Here is a 16937-nt window from a genome sequence, read left to right on the forward strand (position 1 = left end):
ACAGCTGGCCAGAGAGCAGCCGTCAATGCTGGAAGGAGCTGCTGAACAGTGGCCAGGAGATGCCGGGAGCCTGGGCGAGCCATGTAGGCTAAGCTGTGACAGCGAGGGGCCCCTTTGGAAACTTTCCACACCTTCCCTGCAGGTTCCAGGATGGATGTGGTGCCCTTTTCGGGATTTGTGACCTTGGAGGCAAGCCCAAGCCCTGTCTGCCAGCCCCTGGGGACGACATGCACTGGGCTCTGACCGCGGGGCTGCTCTGACAGCCAAGCTCCTGGGATTGGTGGGATCTGCAGGAGGATCACCAAGGGGCTGGGCCACAGCTGTGAGGGGAAGGGATCCTCAAGCTCAGGTCTCCTGGGGATAAGACGAGATCATGGAAAGGACAGGGAGTAACAGATTCTGTCATTCATTCATTCAACAAACATTCATGAAGCTACCACCCTGTGCCAGCCTTGATCTTAGCCCTGGGGACAAAGCTGGATCAGGCGTGGCCCCCGCCCTCGAAAAGCTGTTGGTCTCCCCTCAAGTGGCTTGTTGGGGACACATTCTGACAGAGGCAGCTCCAGGGTGTGGGGAGCTCATTCCAGCCATGGTGAAGAGGGTGAACCGGAGAGAGCAAGGAGGCTGCTGTCTGCAGTGATTCAGGCAGAAGGTGATGGTGACCTGGGCCAGGGTCAAGCATGGTTAGGAGGTAAAGTCCAGGGTATTCTGGTGACCGAATGGATGAGGATGAGGAGAGGGAAGGAGGAGTGAAGACGCGCCCATCTGACTTGGATGGTGGAACTCAGCTGAGACACATCCAGGAGGGGAGGGGGAGGCTCTGGAGGATGTTGGGTGGAGATGCCCAGGAGGCTGCTGGACAAATGGGTCTGGGCTGGGGCAGCAGGTCCAGAGTGGTAACTGAAGCCATATGAATGGAGGCATTCACATTCCACGGATTGTGAGAAGAGTGAGAAGAAAAGAAGGCTGTGGAAAGGGTTTCCAGGGACACCCACATTCATCGGGCAAGGGAAAGGGGAACCTACGAGGAGGACAGAGAGGGAGCCGAGAGGAGTACGAAGCAAACAGGACAGAACGGTGTCGTGGGGTCCTGAGGAAAACAAGCCCCAAAGAGGGCAAAGAGGGGGTCGCGATGGGAACCTGGTCTTGGGAGTGAGGGCTTGCTCTGGACAGTCCTGGGGCAGGAACCCCGTGGGAGGGGCCTCCTGCAGGAGCTGCCCCTGGCAGGTGGCGGACACCTCCCCACCCTGGAAGGAAAGAGGTGAAGGCCAGTGTGGCTTAGAGAAGGAGGGGATAGGAATTTGGAAAAATCATTGCTGATTGCTTCTCATTTCTCCAAGTATCTGAAGTCTTCTGTTTAGGGTCTTAAAATACACAGTAAGGGGCCTGGAACCACTGAGGTTGAGGGAACGGGCAGGGTGCAGACCAGACGCTGAAACGTTGCCAGGCAGTGCTCAGGGTCCGGCCAGCATCCTGTAAGGCTTGGGCTCCTCCGAATGCCCCCTCTGCCAGCTCCAGGAATGCTCCTTTTAGAACGGCCGCACGGCCATCAGTAAACATTCGTGCTACTCCGGTATAGCCTGAGGTGGCCTGTTTTCCCTACGGCTCTTGAAATCTGCGCGGACCACTGCTGGGCCTGGAGGCCCCTGTCTTTAAATGGGTCTCCATGGAGGCAGGGAAGGAATTGCTTTGCTGCCAGGAGTGCATTCCAAGAGCTGTGGGCAGGGAGTTCCTGCAGCCTGTGCGCTGGAGGCCACCACGCCCAGTTCCAGCCTGATCAGTTCGGGGGGCAGGCAAGAGTGGGGTCGACTCCGTGGCCACAGCCAGGGATGGCTCAGCCCCTCACTCAAGTGTGCATGCTGGGCTTTTCCAAAGGACGTTCACTCCTCCTGCCTCGTTGGGACCTTACAGCCTCCCCAGGGAGGCAGCCACAGGGATCCAGGCCCATCTGACACACAGGGAAACTGAGGCTGGCAGCAGGGCAGCTGATTGCTCAGGATCACGTACGGGAGACTCAGAGCCTTGGCAGAAGCCTAGGTCTTCTGTCCTCTACAGCCAGCACTGGGTCAGGGCCAGAGCTGCGAGGGCGTTGTCCGTATGTCTTCTGCAGCTGGCTCCCCAGGTGAGCCTCACTGACCTCACTGTCTCTGCACATGCTGTTCCCCCGCCCCACCCTGTGCCACCCCACTCTCATCCTCACCTAGTTAACTCTGATCCCATCCCTCAGCTAGGGATGCCTCCTCCAGGGAGTCCACCCTGCCCCCAGGTTAGATTAGCGGCCTCCTGTGCACGCTCACCACCTTGTGTGCTTCCCTCGGCATAGTACTTACCCTGCATCAAAAGACCTTGATTCTCAAGACCGTGAGTGCCTAGAACAAGCCCCTACCTGTTCATCACCATCCAGCACTGGATATGCACTCAATCAGTGTTCGTCAGATAAATGCAATAAATAGGTAGAGAAAAGGAGGGAGAGGAGGAGGGAGGGAGGGAGGGAGGGAGAGGAGGAGGGAGGGAGGGAGGGAGGGAGAGGAGGAGGGAGGGAGGGAGGGAGGGAGGGGAGGAGGGAGGGAGGGAGGGAGGGAGAGGAGGAGGGAGGGAAGGAGGGAGGGAGAGGAGGAGGGAGGGAGGGAGGGAGGGAGAGGAGGAGGGAGGGAGGGAGGGAGGGAGAGGAGGAGGGAGGGAGGGAGGGAGGGAGAGGAGGAGGGAGGGAGGGAGGGAGGGAGAGTACAATTTCATAAGGGTCTCTGCAGTCAAACTAATGCCTTCCCCATGAATGTGAGAGCGAGGGGAGCCCATGGTGCAGCCCAATCCCTCCCTGTACACAGAGACACCAAGAGCATACAGGCTCTTGGTGGGTTTGCCCAAGGTCTCAGAGCGAGTGTGGTGGGTTCTAGTCCAAGTCTCCCATTCCCAGACCTGTGATTTTTTTTTTTGCAGTGATCCACAGGTGGGATTTCAGGGACTGTGGCAGGCCACCGAGAGAGAGACTGTTGGGTGGGGGACTTGTTGAGGAGTCTTGAAACCAGCCCAGAGGTGTGCAGGGCTGGGCGGCAGTGGGCTGTGGGGTTCACCCCCCTGTTCCAGCCACTGTGCACTCCCAGCCTCACTTCCCCTGCGCCGGAGCCTCTCCACTCCCCAAAAGCTCGTCCACCTCCCTGGGGTTGTCAACATGCTGACCTTCCAGCTTCCCACCTGTCACCACCCGTCACAGGCAATTAGAATAATAGTGCAGGAATTTCCCCCCAGGTTCTGGGATGAATGGTGAGCAGGAGGGGAGTGAACTGCCTGTGGAAGTGGGGCTTCGGGGGAAGGACACGGGCTGGGAGGGCACAGGGACCACCACCACTCTGCCTGCATTGAACGAGTGGGGAGACAGGCCCAGCGAGGAGGAGGGGCTTGCCCGGGGCTGACTCCCAACAGCGACTGGCCTCCCCTAACCGGAGCCTGGGAGAGCCTCCACCGTGTTCTCAGACCTCGAGCCTGCATCCAGCCAGAGGGCGTGCCTGGTCTCATCTGGGGCTGTGGACCAAATGATTCATTTCTATATTCTCAGTGTCTAGCCCAGGGCTGGCCGCAGAGCGAACGCATCATAAATGTCTGTTGAATGAATGGTTAAGGGTGGAGAGTGAGATGGAGACCAGCCCCGTCCGCGCCCCACACAGGGTTCTATTACTCCTTCCCCAGAATCTTACACCTCATTGTGTCCTCAGGGCCCGCCCCAGGGCCTGGGTCAAGTGTGTGATCCATAAATGTTGGATAGATGGTGAGCAAATGAATCTTTGAAGTCTTAGATCCAGCCAACACATCCTGAGCACGTGTGGGGCAGTAGCCATGCGGTCTCTGCCCCATGGAGCCTGGTGAGGAGATAGACCTGCCCACACAGAACCCCATTCCCATGCTAAGGCAGGGCGCCTCAAGTTGCAGGTGGAACTGACAAGGATGAGCCATAGACCTCAGAGCTGGACCTTGTCTGACTACTGGAGGTTGTCCCTGCCTGGACAGTCCAGGGCTGGGGTCAGTTTGATGGTGTGGGGCACAGTGATGCAACAGTAAATAAACACTGTGAGCCTTTGCTGCATGCCAGCCACTGTTTCCGGAGTCCTCACAACAGCCCTAGAGACTGCTAATACAGGCATTCCCACTTTACAGATGGGGAAACTGAGGCACAGGGTGGTACAACCAATGAGCAGCAGAGCCAGGATTTGGACCCAGGCAGGGTGGCACCAGCCCATCTTCCAGCTACACCATACTGCCTTTCAGGGAGGCCTGCCCTTGACTTTGGTGTAGGTCGTTGGCCTGAGGCTGTCCCCAGTTGCTGATGACCTGCTACATGGCTGAGCCCACTTTGTCTCTTGTGTTCCAGGTCACTTTCTGGGGAACAACACAGTCATCGACGTCCTTCGGCAGGCAGGGCTGGAGGTGGAGCACACGCCCGCAGGACAGACCATCCATAGGTAAGCAGCTGGGACATCTGGGGGCGTGGGACTTGCTGGCCCACTGATGCTGGTCCACGGGCCCTGCTGACCACGTGCTGTGTGGCAGGCTGCACCCCGCCTTCCCGCTTAGGCCTGAGGGGCAGAGTCTTGAAGGAGCCTCTGGTGAGATGGGGCCTCCTAGCGACTGGCCTTCGCCAGGCACCCAAGAGTGGGGGCTAGGCTGGAGGTGGGGAGACCAGGAAGGAGCTTGGTGTGCAGTAGTGGCAGGAGGTCAGGGCGGTGGGAAAGCAGTGAAGGTGGGAGTGGGAGGAGCGTTAAGTTTTGAGAGATGTTCAAGATTTAGGGACTGGCAATCGGTGGGGTGCAAGGACTCTGTAGGACTCCCGGGTTGCTGCCTAGAGGACCTGGTGGATGCCCAGGCCCTGAGTCGAGATGGGGCCATGTTTAGGACGAGCCCTGGCCAGGCCTCTTCCGTGTGTCCCAGCCCTGCCCACACCTGGTCCTCACCTTCCTCTGGCCACGCCTCCTCACTGCTGCCTCCTGGTAGCAATTCCCTCACCTGACTGTCTTGCCAGGGCACACTCGCTCCGCCCAAAGAGCCACAGACTGCATACAGTGGCCATCCTCGCTTCCTGTGCGGGCTTTCTGTCCCCCTCAGGCGGGCAGAGGCCAGCTGGGTTCACCCGTGGTCCACAGTGCCAGCACCAGGCCGGGCACGGAGAGGTGTTGGCACGTGCTGGGCAGCCCTAGAAGACAGCAACAGGATCCTGAAACCCGGGGCTTCCATGCAACGTGTGCACCAGCCTGTGCAGGAACCTTCCTCACAGGATGGCCAGAGTGGGATTTCGGCCCCTGTCCATGACGTTATAAAATCCAGCGTCCAAAAGAAGCTTGAATAATCCTAGCTAATGTTTATTGACCATTCACTGTGTGTTGGGCTCTAAGCGCTTTTAACACGTTAAATCCTCACAACAACCCCGTGAGGCAGGAACTATGAGTAGCCCCACCTTAAAATTGAGGAACCTGAGGCCCAGGGAGGCGAAGCCACTTGGAGAAGGACACACAGCTCATGTTAATGGCAGTCTAGCTCTAGGGCCTTCCTAAGGTCCTCACCACAACCTGTACTGCCTCAGGGGCTGGGGGCGAGGCTCAGGGGTGGGAGCGCTCAGGAATGATTGCAGCCTTACTATTCACTCTGCAAAGATGAGGCCTGGGGCCTTGAGCCTCTGGTCTCCCAGCTCCAGGCTGATGCCCTCCCTCGTCTCTATGACACTTCTAGAGGAACTTAAACGCTCTCACCTCGGACTCCTCCCTCTTCTCATCTCCTGAGTCAGCCTGACCAGACCGCCCTTCCTGACCACTGGAGCCCAGCACAGATCAGTTTGTACTGGGCCAAGGGTAGGCGTCAGTTGGAGGGATGAGGGACCCAAGGTAGCCTCGGGGACAAGGCCTTCCTCAAGCTCCTCCTCACAGCCCCAAGGACCTCCACCTCAAAGCTCATTGTGTGGGTCCGGACAGCGCGGGGGGGCGGGCAGGCCGGCGGGGCTGCCTCCGCTCCTATTCATCTCAGAGCCCAGGGATTAGAACAGGTATCCCCCCACTCCCCGCAGGCCCCGCTTTCAGCCTGAGTCTCTGAGTGCAGGCTGAAGTCTTGTGGGTGGGGTGAGGGGGGCGGGGATGCCGAGGAGGCCCCAACAATAAAAGCCATCAGCAGCCACAGGTGCTTCCTGGATCCGTCTTTTTGTCTGCCTGTTTTGAATTATCTCCCCAGCAGCTGCGGCATCTCCTGGACCCTGAGAATCTGGGGTTGCCGTGGGGGCTGGAGGACGACAGGCTGAGCTGATGGCCTTCTGTCCTTCAAGGAGAGAGAAGCCCCTCACCCCATCGTGTACGCGGGAGCGGAGTTGGGGAACAGCCTCCCTTGGGTGCCGGCTTGCCTTTACAATTCTCGGGACCAGGACCAACTTCCCCCAGGGTCAGATGTCCCCAGAAGGAATTCCGTTTGGACCACAGAGAGGGAAGAATAAAAGGGAGAGGAGCAGAGGGTGTTCCCAGGCTGAGGGGTGTCTGCGCACCCCCGTGTGGCATGTGGAGTCCACGCCACACACTTAATCGCACGTCAGTGCCTGCTGCAGACAGCTCTGTTTGCTCGAGGGTGACATTAAAGAGAGGCCGGTTCTGTGCCAGGCACTATGTTAAGACCTCGTCTCTTTCATCCTCGTGACGACCCTATGAAGTGAGGAGTACTAGCTCCATTTATAGCCAGCTGTTTCTTGGACACTTGTGTCCCTGCCCTTAGTCACATAGCCTAGAAGGTGCAGAGCCAGGATGTGAACCCGTGTCCATCTGCCTCCACCTTGAGTTCTACGCTGCTCAACAGTCCTGCCTCCCCTGGAAAGCTGCTCAGGAGGCCAGCGTTGAGTGCGTGAGTGGACGCTTGGACGAATGGCACAGCAATAATGTTACTATATCATATTTACGCCAGTTAATTACTGAAATGTTTCAGCTGCTATTTGCCAGCCACCGTTCTGAGTGCTTTGCCTGTGTTAACTCACAAAATCATCGTGATGCCGCTAGGAAGTACCAGCTGTAATGTCCCCATTTTCCAGAGCAGGAGACTGAGGCACAACACAGGGAAGCTGGGTAACTCGCCTCAGGTCCCTCAGCCAGAGCTTGTTGAATGAACGAGGCCCTGACCAAGATCAGATATGCTCCCAGAAACCTGCCCAGGGCTCACCCCCTCACTCCTGCTAGTCTGGGCTCACGTCACCAACAGGGACCAGACTGTCCTCCCTGCCAACAACGCCCCCTCCCCCCACGGCCCACGCTCTCCCTCCTGCCCCTGCTTTATTGTTCTCCTCAGCAGTTATCACCATCTGACATCCAGCCCATCTTACTCTCTGTCTCCCGCTTCGGAATGTAAGCGCTAAGAGGACAGGGGCTTTGTCTATTTTGATCGCTACTAATACCCATTACCTAAAAAGTTCCTGGTGCCAGGTAGATGCTGCAAAAATATCTACTGAATCAATAAATGAAAGGACGAACCAAAGCTCTATCTCGCAACACCAGGAGACGCTTTTCCTGGGTGACCCTCAGCCGGGCACCCTGGCATCTTCTCCTGCCGTGACACTTTCCCACTGAATTGCGTGCCCCGTCGCACCTGAATGACACGCCCCAACACGCGTGCCTCACGTGCGGTCGCCCCTTTCCAGCCCTGTTGCCCGGAGCCCGGCACCTCCACCCGAGGGGACCTCGGCGAGCCCCGCCCAGGCGACCCCAGCTGCTGCCATCCCTGCGGTCCCCTCGGCAGCCCCCACTGCCCCGCCTGAGGAGGAGGACCCAGCCTTGTCCCCGCACCTCCTGCTACCCGACAGCCTCAGCCAGCTGGAGGAGTTCGGGCGACAGAAGAAATGGCACAAGAGACAGAACAAACCCCAGCGGCCGCGGCAGTTCAATGACCTCTGGGTCCGCATCGAGGACAGGTGAGCTGGGAGGGGCAGGTCTACCGGGAGCTGGGCCTCTCTCTGGTCAGCCTACCTGAGACCCACCCAGGGCCGGACACACTCTGTTATCCGTGTGCCTGGCTCTAAGGAAGCGTGGAGGTGGGTACTCGATCGGAAACTGGCTTGTCCCCATTCACAGAGGGTCCTTCTGTTCATGCTTCGGGGTTTGTAGAGCACGCTTACACCTGACTTTTCAGTTTTCTCCATTTGAAGGTGAAGGAATAGAAGCTTCCTTCAGGTGCAGTAGACAAAAGTCTGCTTTGCCCTTAGCTTTCTTGGATGCGTGATGGGTGCAAAGCAGACCCCGTTTGTCCCATGGGCCAGAAGGTGAAGGCAGGAGGAAATGGAACAGGCCGGCCAGAAAGCTGTGAGCTCTCTGGGCCTGGACGGCCTGAGCAGCCGACCCGCTGGCAGGGAGGCTGCAAGAGGTATCCTGCGTGCAAGAGGGACGTGGCAGATGATGGCGTGGGCTCTGTCTTGGGAGGGGCTGGGGGGTTTGTGATAAAACCTTGCTGGAGACGGGCAGGTGCAGAAATCATCCTACTGTACTGCTACCTGTCTGTCCTCTGCCTGTGTGTCTGCCTGCACCACTCCCTTGGCCTGTCTGTCACCAAAGCCCCTGCTGTAACCCAGATGCCGTCTTCCAACCTCCACCTGCAGGCTCAGCACAGAGCGGTCTCCCTTGATTCCACTTTTGGGCAGAAATCTCCACATCTGGTGAACAGCATCACCAGAGCACCCAGGGAGTGACCGTCAGGGAAGGACAGAGTCCTGCCCACTGCAGTAGCCCTGCCCTGGACATTGTGATCCAGCACTGGGCCTTCGGAGACTCAGAGTCTCCACGTGGACCCTAAAAATCATCATCTGGGATTTCCTCAGCATCCCCAGAAAGAATCACCTTGGGTACTTGTTAAATAATACCCCAGGCCCCCCCCACAGACCTCGTGTATTGGAATGTGTGGCACAGGGGCTGGGGAAAGCCACGTGCTGAACGTGCACTGGAGTCTTCCGAGCAGCTTGGGGAAACGCGGACCCAGCTCTGCATTTATAGATGGTGAACCAAGGCCCGGGATCGGGGCTTGTCCAGGGTCGTACAGGAACCCCCTTCATGACCTTCCCTCAGCCAGGTCTCTGAGTCATAGACAAAAAGTTGACAGAGTCCAACCCACTGTCTTAAAGTGCAGGGTGTGCTCTGTCTTAAAAAGACTTCCAGCAACTGAAGTAAGAGTCCATTCCTCCTTCGGGCCTGTGTTGGCTTCAAAGCGCCTAACTTGGGTTCCCAGGACACGTGCTTCTGCAGAGGCCCCAGCGGCCCAGCCTGCCCGAGGTGGAGGCGCTGCTGTGGCTATACTGGCCTCGACACAGTTGGCTCGTGTGGCCGGCGTGGGCTGCTTCTTTCCCACCGGGAGTGAGGGCACAGAGTTACCAAGAGCCACTTCTCAGCCCTGGGGAGGCTCGCAGGCTGCCAGGGAGGCACTGGCAGCCCATAAAGAACTGCAATCAGACGGTTCCCCCAGGGCCCCGATCAACCCGCCGGGCAACCGGACCCGGCCAGCAGTGGGCCCAGCCCACAGGGTGACAGGAGGCTGGGCTGCCAGCTCCAGCCACGGACCCCCAACCCCTAACCGCGTCTGAAAGGTAAATTTCGGCAAATGACTCCACACGGTTTCCTTGTCACAACACGTCTCTCTGAAACACAGAACCTGGTTTCAGGAGAAGAAAACAGCTTTTCTTTGGCAAGAGGGAACCCCTTTTCAGTCCCAACAGGTAAATTGTGGCTGGATAACTTTCTTCCGTCTGGTTGGGCTGGAGAAGGAAATTTCCACCAACCGGCAGCCTATTTGTTGAAAGTTTCTCTGCGTCGCAGGGAAGCCGGCCCTGAGGTCCCAGAGGGGCCCAGGTGCAGGGCACAGCTTCCGTCACTCCTGGGTCTCAGCCCACCCATCCTCCTAGCATTCCCAAGTTTCCGCTTCTCCGAGAGGGAGCAGAGGCGAGCTCTCTGGAGGGAGACCTGGGACCCATTTGTAGCCTTTCTGACAATATTGTTTTCCTTGGAGCTTTAATTCCATTCAGAGTTTTCTCATTTGCTTCCCCCTCAGTCCCACCGGATGCATCCCCTGCTCTCCATCCCCTCTCCCAGCTCATCTTGCACCTGTGATCTTACGGCGGGGTCCTAACGGGTCTCTGGCTCCTAGCCGTGTCCCAGCACATTACCCTCCCCAGCCTGAGATTCCCAGTGCTTTCCCTTGCCCCGCCCCACCAGGTAAACTTCCTGCTGCTCAGCCTGGATGCAGAGCCTTTGCCTCCTTCCCGCCTCACCTGCTGGCCCTCCTCCTGCGGGATACCTGGGCCCCGTCCTGGCCAAGCTGTGTGCTGCCCTGCAGTGGCCCACCCCCACCTTTGTCCTTGCTTCTCTCTCTGCGGGGGGTGGATGTGAGTGGACACTTGCTGAGCTCCTGCTGTGCCAGCCACTGACATCCCTCACATCCCCCAGCCCTTTCAAGAGTCCAGGAAGTAGGCTTTGCTTGACCAAGGAGGAAACTGAGGCTCAGTGAGGTCAGGTAACTTGCCCAAGACCTTGTAGCAAGTCAGGTATGGAGTCAGAACCTACAGAATCAGGGCTGTCTGATGCGAGGGTCACATTCGTCCAGCACCACGCAGACGCCCCTGCTGCCCTCGCCTGGCAAGCGTCTCCTCCCTTCTCCCCATCCTCCCCACAGCGTGTTCCCTGTGCCCCTCTCCCCTGCATCCCATAGCCTCCCCCCGCCGACCGTGGGTATCCCGTGGGTGCCCCTGTCCTGGCACAGGTCCACAGATGGCAGTCGCTTGCTTGTGTTTCTAGGCCGGAGGCCCTGGGGACCAGAGCTGGGGTGGACTTCTCTGGGTCACCGGAGGCCTCGCTGAGGGTTTGTCGACTGCATGCATGAGTGAGAGAAGAGGGGGAGTGAGTGGGGAGAGGGCCAAAATGCCACCTGGAGCAGGCTGGCCTTGCCTCGCCCCTCATTACTCCAGATGTAAACACAGCGAAGGAAGTTTAGAGAAGCAGCAGCCCGTGGCAGGATGATTTATGGGGACCTGTGAAAGGGGCCCAGCATGTGTCCGCAGATGGCTATGCAGCAGCGGCAGAATGGTCTCAGGGAACCCCCACATCTGAGAGCCAGGAGCAGGCAGCCGGGCTGTGGCCAGGGGGCACGCCAGGGAGGAGACCATTGCCACGCTAACTGTGTGCAGGGCACTGCCCCAATCCGTCAGATCTGTGACAATCCTTGGTTTGTACTTTTGCACAGCTAGGGCCTTGACTGGCCTCTGGGGGTCCTGCCAGCTCTGTTGTTCCCCCAGTCCCCCAGTGGGTTGGATAAACAAGGGAGCAGAGCACTGGGCCATCGGGAAGGACAGTCATGAGGGGGCAGGTGCAGGGAAGAGAGCGTTTCCCGGGCTCCGGGCATGGCTGGAAGCCAGGTGCAGAGGTGGGCGTCTGTATGTGGGGGCTGCAGAGCCCTGTAGATGCCACCATGCAGGGACGGGGGCTCAGGACGCACGTGCACAGGGGGTCATTGTCCTCCTGGGCCTTGGTTTCTCCAGAGGTTTGAGCAGATGGCCCGAGCCCCCGCAGAGGGGAAGAGAACCGTTTCCCCTCTCCCTGGGCCCCTGGGAGGGCTCTGCCCGCCTCCCGCTGACCTACCATCCTGCCCTGAGTTTCTCCAGCTCACCTTTCCCCCAGCACAGCCAGGCTTTCTCCTGGTACCATACAGGGTGCTCAGCATCTCTGCATGAGGCCAGGACCTCGTCTGATTAGAGGACGATGCCCCCAGGAGAAATGGGGAACAGGGTCACTCAGTGGATAAAAGCACAGAGGAGTTCAGGCAGAATCCCCGGCCCCTCCTCGTACTCGCTCGGAGGCTTAGAATAAAAAGATGGTGCTTGTAAGGCGGTGAGCTGGCCTCAGACCACCGGTGACACTCAGTAACAGCTGTCCCCAGTGTTGGTGGCTGACTCTGAGTCTGGTCTAGGATGCCACACGCCCCATCTCCCAGCAGGAAGCGGCTCCTGGGCCTTCAGTGCATATTAGGCTTGAATGAGCCCCTGGGTGAGCACATCATTAAACAGAAGCGAGTTGGCTACATGCCGGGTGCCCAGCCCGTGTCCAGTGCTGGTGGGGATAGAGCAGCAGGAGTCGTGGGTCATGGCTGGACAGGGACGGCTCCCTGCTGTGGTGCAGCCGAAAGAGCCCTGGAGTCACGGCCACTCTGCCTCTGCCTGGCGAGGAAGCCAGCCAGCGGGGGCTGGAGGGCTGGGGGCCCTGAGAGTTGAAGTGACCCAGTGAGGGGAGAGTGAAGGCATTCCCAGCAGAGAAGACCAGGTGGCCAAAGGCCTGGAGGCTGGCGTGGGCCTTAGATACCAGGACAGGGAGCTGTGGGCAAGCCGGTCACTTTAGATCTCTGCCTGCGTCTGACCGGTCTGCCCAGACAGTTCCAGCTGGGTCATATCGGGAGCTCCACCCCGGCCAGCAGGGCCACCCGTCAGCCAGGCCCTCATGCCCCCAACTCCATCTCCACTTTGTCTCCTCGGACTCCGCTGAGGAGCCCACCACCTTTGTATCGCAAGAAAGCCACAGCTCCAGGACTCCCCAGCCCCAGCCCTGATGGCTCCTAGAGACCCCCTAGTGCCAGGATTGGGGCCGTACTCCAGGAAGCCCTACAGATGAGCCTTGGGGCAGCCAGCTGACACGTCTCAGGCACCAGCCCTGCTTTCCTGGGCTTTATACCTGGGCTTCTGCCTAAGATCTCACTTCTGGCTTCTGCTGCTAGAAAACATTTTCAAGTCCGAGGGTCTGATGCTGTTCCTTCGTTGTACACACGGGGAAACTGAGGCCTAGAGGGCAGGACCTGCCCAAAGTCACGCAACAGACGGGGACGTCGGGCTTCCGCCTTCCACCCGGGCAGAGGGCCCCTTCCCACCAAGGGGCCCTGTCGGCTCCAAGCGCACTCGGCCCCTGGTGCCAGCCGTCTGCGGAGCCTGGGAACACTCAGTGTTTGGTTTGGCTTCGAGGCCACTTTGCCATGAGACGCTGTTCCCCAGCGAGGGCCTGGGGGGGGGGGTGGGGGGCGCTGGGATCCGGACTGGGCTTTGTGAGCAGAGTGGGCCCAAGAGGTGGGGGCATTTGGGGGGACTTTCTGTCCACACCCCACTAACCTCACCCCGTTTTCCTGGGACTCCTTCCAAGCAATAATTCCCCCACTCGGGCTCCAAGGGGGAGTTTGCATCTTTGGTTTTCAAAGTGTGAAAGCAAATGCCTTTGGGCGCCTTGTGAGACATGGTTTTCATGATTCCTACTTGGTCCTGCTTCTGACGGCGGGGGCTGCTGGGCCCCTCTCTGGGCACCCCAAGTGGCAGCTCAGCCTCCTCTCCTGAGCCAGCCTTCCTGTCCTCCCAGCTGCTCGGGCTGGAAAGATGGGGGCAGCAGCTGGGAGGAACCCTTCATTAGAAAAGAAGGGGAGGGAAGGGACTGTGGTAGTGATCCTGCTGGGCGTGGGCACAATACCCTCCAGGGACTGAGGCCACTGGGGGCCTCCTCTCTGACCCGGGCAAGCCTCCACCCACGGGTGTGCGAGGTCTCGGCAGGAAGAACCATGCTTCACTCCCGTGCTCTCCGTCTGCGCAGTTAGGGATGGTACCACAGCCCAGCTGGGGCCGGGGAGGCAGACAGCCTGGTGCACGTCCTCAGGCTCAGTTTCCCCATCTTGAAAATGGGAATAATGATAAGATGACACGTGTCTGCCGGCACACAGGAAGTGCTCCATAAATGGAGGATGCTTTTAGTGGGAGAGACAAGGACACACACATAATAATAGTGCTAAAAATAGCCAACGCCATACAGCACTTCCGGCGCGCCTGGCAATGTTCTGCACCTTACATATGAAACCCATTCAAACCTCGTGCGCATAAGTAGGTGTCAATGACACAGTGTGATCAGTGAGAAATGCGCAAGGCTTCATGGGAGACTCAACTCTCCCAGGTGGCGTTAGGGGCAGGAGGACAAATCAAAGAGGCCTCCAGGTGAGGAGACTGTTGAATCAGGCCTTCAAAGGTGAGTCAGGAAATGGCAGCAGGACATTAGGTGTGACTGGGGATGGTGGTGTGTGCTGGGAGAGGCCAGAAAGGTGAGGTCAGCCCGCAGCAGGCCACATGAGAGGTCTCGGGTGCTCTGAAGGCCAGCGTGGGGTGGGAGGTACAACGGGCCGGATTTGGGGGAGTCATAAGGGGCGTTCGAAGCTGCCTGGTCTGCCCCCTCCCTTCCGGTGCTTCCCACACAATCTCTGTTCAGGAACACCTTCCTGCCACCCGTGGTGTGTGACAAGCATTTGCTCCCTCCTCTCCTGATTAGTTCTCTGGGGATTTCTATAGACAGAGGAACACACACACCACAACTGTAGAGTCCAGGGTGAGAAGGACTCACACAAGGTTGTGTGGGTTCCTGTGGCCACAGCGTGACCAGGACTAGAGGAGAGGGGGAGGGACAGGGCAGGGAGTGACAAGCCCCTCCTTGTCTGAGGGCACACGGACACGGATGCCAGAGCAGGTGTCCCAGACCCGTGCAGGCAGGGATGTGCTTGTGACCCCCGGGCTGCCCTGCCCACCACCCCCCGAGGCTGAACCAGGCTGTGTGAGAGGGTCCGGCCGGGACAGAGGTGGGGCTGGGCTGCAGTGGTGATGATTACAGAGCTCACCGTGGTGATAAGGCCAGTTTCCGGGCCTCATGCCCAGCATGTGGAAACGTGGCCAGTGTGGGACCGGGGAGGGGGGGAATCCCAGCTGACCTGGGGAGTGAACAGCCCATCAGGGAGGGAGGGTAAGCACTGCAGAGCAGGCAGTGTCCCACGTGGAGGAGGCTGCCCACTCTGCAGATGCCCAGGGAGAGGCAAGCTTCCTGCCCCGCCATCAACTGCTGGTGAGCACCCACTGGGTGCCCGGTTCAGATCCTGTCCCTGCCGTGTGTCCTGGAGCAAGTTACTTACCCTCTTTGTGCCTTGGTTTCTTCACAAGTAAAATGGGATAATAGTCTTACCTGCCTCGTAGTGTTGTCGTGAGGATTAGATGTTAATGGGTCCTACGTGCCGGGCGCAGACGCCGCCGGGAGCGCCCTCAGCCATGTGCAAGCTGGACTCGCGGCCTTCACAGCTGACTGCAGTGTCACCTCTTCCTGGAGGCCATCCAGGCTCCACACTGGGTTGGGGCCCCTCTGTGCGCCCCCTGCCCCTGGCCTTCCCCTCCCATCTTTGACCCTCTGGGGTGATGGGCTTTGTCGGGTCCTCCCCCTGCATCTCCCTCTGCCTCCTGCCCCCCGGGGCTGCACAGGGCAGGCATGAGCCCATCGCTTCTGGGGCCCAGCCCTTTCCTTCAGCCCAGAGCCTTCTCCCCCTTGGTCTCTCTTTGTTATGCCTCCGTCATTGTCAGCTCTCTTCCCCAGTCCCTGTCCTGCCCTCTGCCCCTCTCTTTGTTCATCATTTCCTATCTCTCTGTCCAGGACCTGAGCCAGTAACCTGGTCCTGGCCCCCGCCCTCCCCTCGACTTCCCGATGCCACCAAGTGCTGGCCTTGACCCGCCAATTCCTTCTGCACTTCATCTCTTTTTATTTCTCTGTCTCGGTACTTCCCTCTCTTTCACGTAGGCTTCCTTGAGCCAAGAACCTCACCCATGACCTCCAAATTGGCTTCTATTTTTATAAGTTCACGAGGGACCACCTTCACTGACACTCCCTGTGATTAGGCAGAGCGAGGCCACCAGGGCGCCTGCCCCCAGAGGCGCCTGCCCCCCGAGGCGCCACCCCACCCCCTCTGTGACCTGGCCCAGGGAGCCTCGCTGAGCTTCCATTTTCTCATCCGGTGAAAGGGGCTAGTGCCGCGCATTGAACGTTTGTTTTGAGGAGGAGAGATGCTACTTATAAAGTGCGGATTCCCAGTGGGCTCTCAGTAAACGATAGCGTGATAATGAGGGTGAGAAGGGGCGGTTGTTTGTGTGTTTCGTTTTGTTTTCTGTTTATTTCAGACTGGGGAGGGGAGGGCAGCAGGAGGCCAGGGGCACCTGCATACAGAGGTGAGAGGGCTGCCTGCTGCAGCGTGACCCCAGATGGATCTCCTCTGAAACACTTCACTTCTCTCTGCCTGGGACCCAGTGCTCTTGAGTGGTCACCCTTGAGGTCGACTGTGTGGCTCTGGGCTGCTCACTTTCCCTGTCTGAGCCCTTTGTTTCGTTCTCCATTTTATGCGGAAAAAACCAGATTCAATAAAAAGTTGGATCTGACCCCTAAGACCACAGCCCAGGACAAGGCTGCTGAGAGGCTGTTCCACGTTCCACGTATTTTTCTCCCTCCAGCACCACCGCCTCGCCACCACCACTGCCCTTCCAGACCACGCACAGCTCTGGAACAGCCAAGCCCCCCTTCCAGCTCTCCGACCCGCGCCAGCAGCAGGAAGAGCCGGGGCTGGCCAGCAGCTCGGCGCCCAGCCGCTCACAGCCCGCCCTGGGCCTCCTCCCCGCCATCGCTGCCAGCATCACAGCCCCCTTCCTGCTGCACACCCTCGGGCTCTCCTGACCTCGGCTGCCCACCTCCCTGCCGGGTGCAGAGAAAGAAGCCAGAGAAACCGATGGGAGGGTCTGCGGCCACACCCACGGCCCCTGCCACCACCTCCAGGGGTGCCGGACACCTCATGGGTAGTCCAGACGGGATCTGTTAGAACACTAGAGCTTTATTGTACCCGAGTTACATCTTCTTTTTTGTAGAAGGATCTTAATTTCCCATAGTGCTATGGGGCTGTTTTGTAAAATATGTGTCCATATTAAAAAAGGAAAATGTATTTATTCTACTGATAAAACTATTTTTATGTGGCCAATGTTAATAACACTTTAACTAGCCCCATCGCCAACCCAGGAGGTGAACCCACGTTGCCAGGGCGTCTGCCACCTCATGGGGACCGTGGCTTTGAACGGGCTTGCTTCT

The 16937-nt window shown here is 58.7% G+C and overlaps 1 protein-coding gene across 1 annotated transcript in view; it reads left to right on the forward strand.

Moving 5' to 3' along the window:
• The window catches only part of TRABD2B (TraB domain containing 2B), a gene marked incomplete at its 5' end in the record, with an annotated part of 215335 nt that extends 198604 nt beyond the window's left edge, over positions 1-16731 (forward strand). The window contains 3 exons of the mRNA XM_082652918.1: positions 4364-4454; positions 7649-7918; positions 16313-16731. Of these exons, the coding sequence (XP_082509044.1) occupies positions 4364-4454; positions 7649-7918; positions 16313-16532 (581 nt within the window). The 3' untranslated portion in view covers positions 16533-16731. The remainder of the gene's footprint in view (positions 1-4363; positions 4455-7648; positions 7919-16312) is intronic.
• Positions 16732-16937: the final 206 nt, after the last annotated feature.

Source organism: Grampus griseus, assembly GCF_964374135.1.
Source record: "Grampus griseus genome assembly, chromosome: 1".
Lineage (NCBI taxonomy): Eukaryota > Metazoa > Chordata > Mammalia > Artiodactyla > Delphinidae > Grampus > Grampus griseus.